Raw genomic sequence first — 905 nt, forward strand, 5'->3', positions numbered from 1 at the left:
CGCCGTGCTGGCTGGGTGCGCCCCTTCGACGGGAACAGCCCGGTCCTGCGCTACGTGGTGGAGCTGTCGGAGAACAGTGAGTAGCAGCGGCGCGGCCCCCGGTTCCCTCTGGGCCTCCGTGTCCTTCACCCTCGGTCCTGCTCAGGCCCACACGGTGCTTCACGGAGCCGCCGCCGACAAACCCGGCTCTGGGTTAGGCAAGGTCAGTGGCGAGTGGGAGCCCCGTGGGGCAGAGGAATGGCGGGGCCTCCTGTGAGCCTGGGTCTGGGCTGCAACCCCATGGGGGGCGGAGGAGGGCCATGCACACAGGCTGCCCTGAGCGGGTCCCGGGTTAGGTGTTGTCCCCGGGACGAACCCTGAAATGAGCTCCTCATGCCTCCCCTTGGGGCCGATGTGCACGTCGACTGCACCGCGATGGGGAACGTCTCTGCACGTGTCCTCAGGGGCAGCATGTGCCCCGCATCCTGGCATCCAGTGGGCCCTTCCTCTCCTCGCGCCCCGACCTCTCGCAGCAGCGACACTGCCCTCCCCACGCTCACTCCTGGCTCTCCTGCCACCCCTGGCACCCTCCATCCCTTTATGGTGGCCACGCAGACGTCCCCGTGGTAAGAATAGACGCTGGGCTTCGGAGCATGGTCCAGGTCTCAGCGTCCTGCTGGGCCTTCTTGGCACGGATACCCAAGGGGGCTCTGGGGGCACCAAACACAGGCAGGGCCCCAGCCCTGGTGGAAACATCTGGAAGGAAACAGTTTGCGGGACATTCCGCGCCCTCGTCCGAAAGACTGAGGAATGAGATCCTCACTCGCTCCGGTCTCGGAGCCGCATCGCCCTATTCCCGGGCTGCCGGGCGCTTTCCCGGCGCCGCCTTCCTCCGCCGCGTCTGCCAGTGCCCTTCCCTGCTTCCG

The 905-nt window shown here is 67.4% G+C and overlaps 1 protein-coding gene across 1 annotated transcript in view; it reads left to right on the forward strand.

Moving 5' to 3' along the window:
- SDK1 (sidekick cell adhesion molecule 1) overlaps nt 1-905 on the forward strand; it is a 339428-nt gene that overhangs the window by 260584 nt on the left and 77939 nt on the right. The window contains exon 17 of the mRNA XM_014549990.1: nt 2-76. Within this exon, the coding sequence (XP_014405476.1) occupies nt 2-76 (75 nt within the window). The remainder of the gene's footprint in view (nt 1; nt 77-905) is intronic.

This window comes from Myotis brandtii, unplaced genomic scaffold, assembly GCF_000412655.1.
Source record: "Myotis brandtii unplaced genomic scaffold, ASM41265v1 scaffold579, whole genome shotgun sequence".
Lineage (NCBI taxonomy): Eukaryota > Metazoa > Chordata > Mammalia > Chiroptera > Vespertilionidae > Myotis > Myotis brandtii.